Source organism: Otolemur garnettii, unplaced genomic scaffold (assembly GCF_000181295.1).
Source record: "Otolemur garnettii isolate 467f Iridium unplaced genomic scaffold, OtoGar3 scaffold00181, whole genome shotgun sequence".
Taxonomy (NCBI): Eukaryota; Metazoa; Chordata; class Mammalia; order Primates; family Galagidae; genus Otolemur; species Otolemur garnettii.
This window is the reverse complement of record NW_003852576.1, coordinates 426697-430161: the sequence shown is the minus strand read 5'-3', so window position 1 is coordinate 430161 and position 3465 is coordinate 426697. Positions and strand designations below refer to the sequence as shown.

The following is a 3465-nucleotide window of genomic DNA, read 5'->3' as shown; positions in this document are numbered from 1 at the left end:
GGTGGAAAGCCGTGCTCCAGGTGGTGGAAAGCCGTGCTCCAGGAGGTGGAAAGCCGTGCTCCAGGTGGTGGAAAGCCGTGCTCTAGGAGGCCTTCTGACAGGAAGCCCTGTTTTTGTGCCTCACCAACTGTTTCTACTGCTCCTTCCATTCCTAAAGCCTCCATTTGCTGGACTTTGCGCTTCACTGGGACAATCACATCGTTATTCATGCCTGAAGCATGACCTCCCTCCTCTTTTCAGCCCTGTTCTTTATGAAAGGACTCTTCTGCTTTTCTGAAGGAAAATGTACTCCTAGGGGGTTGGAAGTTGGAATTCTAAATGCATTTCCCTTATAATCAGTGTCAAGAGACTTGTGTGGTCCAATATGGTAGTCATTAGTCACGTGTGGCTGTTTAAATTTAAAAATCAAAATCATATAACATTAAAAATACAGTTTATCAGCTTGGTACCTGTGGCTCAAGTGGCTAAGGAGCCAGCCACATACACCTAAGATGGCAGGTTTGAATCCAGCCCAGGCCCACCAAAACAACAATGACAGCTGCAACCAATAAATAGTCAGGTGTTGTGGCAGGCGCCTGTAGTCCCAGCTACTTGGGAGGCGGAAGCAGGAGACTCGCTTGAGCCCAGGAGTTGGAGGTTGCTATGAGCTGTGATGCCACAGCACTCTACCCAGGGAGACAGCTTGAGGCTCTGTCTCAAAAAAAAAAAAAATACAGTTTATCAGCGCCCTTAGCTCAGTGAATTGCTTAAGCCCAAGAGTTTGAGGTTGCTGCAAGTTGTGATGCCATGGTACTCTACCGAGGGTGACATAATGAGATTCTGTCTCAAAAAAAAAAAATGTAGTTTATGAGTTGTGCTAGCTGCATTTAGTAGCTGCCATAGTGGGCACACAGATGCAGTTCCATCACTGCAGAGATTTCATCACTACTGGACAGTGATGTTGGCAGTAATTAGGATGGAGATCATTACAGGTCTACTTCATGGTAGGTATCTTCAAAGTTAAACAAGCTCTTATAGACCAGCCAGAGAACCAAATTAGCATTTATATGGAAAGATGTACTTTCACATAAATGAAAATTTGGAGGAATACGTGTTGGCGTCTGCCTGTGTCCCGCCACGTCCCCACCACTGGGTTTGGCATGTCTCTCCCACCATCTTTCCCTCCCATTTGGAGTCCACTTTTGCTACTCTCTTCAGCATGCTGCTAATTTTATTTGCAATAGGCAGATACTCATTCTTACTTTTTGTCTTCTTATACATAAAAAGCACACCTTGTGGAATTGTCCTGTGTCTTATCATTTAACCATAGAGCAGTGGTTCTCAGCCTTCCTAATGCCGTGGCCCTTTAATACAGTTCCTGTGGGTTGAGACCCACAGGTTGAGAACCGCTGCCATAGAGATCTAGGAAATCTCTCTAACCTAATGGAGATATGTGTGGAGGAGATCCCACTGGGAGACAAACACACCAGTCAGCTTGTGCCCCCGTCACTCAGGCCTCACCTTCACTAGGATATAACTGTGCAGAATCATGAGGTTGGTGGCCATCTCCGAGGGGATTTTGATCTTCTGGGACTTGAGCTCTGAGTACATACTGAAGAGGACGTCATGTGCATTCCGATAGTTCCCTTAAAAAGAGGTGGTAAAATGACATTATTGCAAAAGATGAAATCTGAGGATGTTCTATCGATCCTCATCTTTTTTTTTTTTCGTGTAGAGACAGAATCCCACTTTATCGCCCTTGGTAGAGTGCCATGGCGTCACCCAGCTCACAGCAACCTCCAACTCCTGGGCTTAGGCAATTCTCTTGCCTCAGCCTCCCTAGTAGTTGAGACTATAGGTGCCCGCCTCAACGCCCAGCTATTTTTTGTTGCAGTTTGACCGGGGCCGGGTTTGAACCTGCCACCCTCAGTATATAGGGCCAGTGCTCTCTGGGCCCTCATCTTACAAGTAGATTGTGTTGATTGTTACTGGCAATGCTGGCTTCGTTTCTGACATACAGTAACTCTGCAGTGTTTCCTATTTTAATTGATGCTACAGACACAAAGCCAGTTGGCCACAAAAAAATAGTGGTGTCCTCTCAGACATCTTCTTCTTCTTCTTCTTCTTTTTTTTGCCATTTGGCTGGAGCTAGGTTCAAACCCGCCACCCATGGTATATGGTGCCCTATTCCCTGAGCCACAGGTGCCGCCCGACACCTTTCTCTTCCTCAGGGCACCCACTCGGCTCCAGGTACACTGGGCTGTGGGGTTGTGGATCCAGCTGCCCACCATCTCCTCCTCATTTCAGCAGCACATGTCAGGGCTGAGCCCTCCTTCTGATATCAAGTTTCACTCTAAGCCCAAACACCTCAAGGCCATGCCGCAGCATAAACCCTTCCAAGGTTTCAAGGTTTGCTTGGAAGAATCACAAGTTGGGGGAATAACCACTCTCCCCCCACCTCCCCACTTAGGCACTGGGAGTGCTGCAAGGGCAAGTCCCGCCCAGCTTCCCAGGCCAGCCTGCCGTCCCCTCCTGCTCCGTGTGTACGTCCTTTCCCAGCCCTTGCCTCCCCCACCTGTCCCCTTGTCTGTCCCGGCTGAAGCTTTTGCTGCCTTTTCTTATCTCCATCTGCCATCCACCATCTTCTTCACCCCAGAATACCCTGGATCCCCTTTCCCGGGCCCATCTCAGCATATTTCTTTCTATTCTAGCATTTGCCATCCTATATAACAACTCTGAATTTATTTTCTGACTCTCTCATCAAATCATGACCCTTGAGGGCTGAGCTGCAGCTAAGTCTTCTCTGTGTCTTGAGCTCCTGACATGCCTCTAATAGCCAGTAGCTATTAGATCAACATAAGCTGAATAAAATAATGCCTTATTTTGCATGTTGTCTAAAATTGTGTTCCATATTTATGAACATCTAAGAGAAATGTCTTGCAAAAATGAGTGAAGAAATCAGACTAGTTCTCCAACTAATTCAATATTCAATAAATATTCACAGTGCCAGGCATGGTGGCTCATGCTTATAAGCCCAGCACTATGGGAGGCAGAGGTGAGACGATGACTTTGTGTTAGGACTTTGAGACCAGCCTAAGCCTGAGAGTGAGATCATGTCTCTACAAAAAGTAGAAAAATCAGTCCTAGGTACTGAGGAGGCTGAGGCAGGAAGATGTTTTGAGCCCAGGAGTTTGCAGCTGTAGTAAGCTATGATCATGCCACTGCACCCTAGTCTGGGTGACAAGCAAGCTCTGTCTCAAAAATAAATACTTAGGCTCAGTGCCTGTGGCTCAAGCAGCTAAGGTGCCAGCCACATACACCTAAGGTGGTGGGTTTGAATCCAGCCTGGGCCCACCAAACAATAATAATGGCTGCAACCAAAAAATAGCCAGGCGTTGTGGCGGGTGCCTATGGTCCCAGCTACTTGGGAGGCAGAGGCAGGAGACTCGCTTGAGCCCAGGAGTCAGGAGTTGGAGGTTGCTGTGA

The 3465-nt window shown here is 47.5% G+C and overlaps 1 protein-coding gene across 1 annotated transcript in view; it reads right to left on the bottom strand.

Moving 5' to 3' along the window:
- Window positions 1-3465, bottom strand: part of WDR19 (WD repeat domain 19) — a 97258-nt gene that overhangs the window by 13155 nt on the left and 80638 nt on the right. Inside the window, exon 31 of the mRNA XM_003800704.3 lies at window positions 1501-1625. Coding sequence (XP_003800752.1) covers window positions 1501-1625 — 125 coding nt within the window. The remainder of the gene's footprint in view (window positions 1-1500; window positions 1626-3465) is intronic.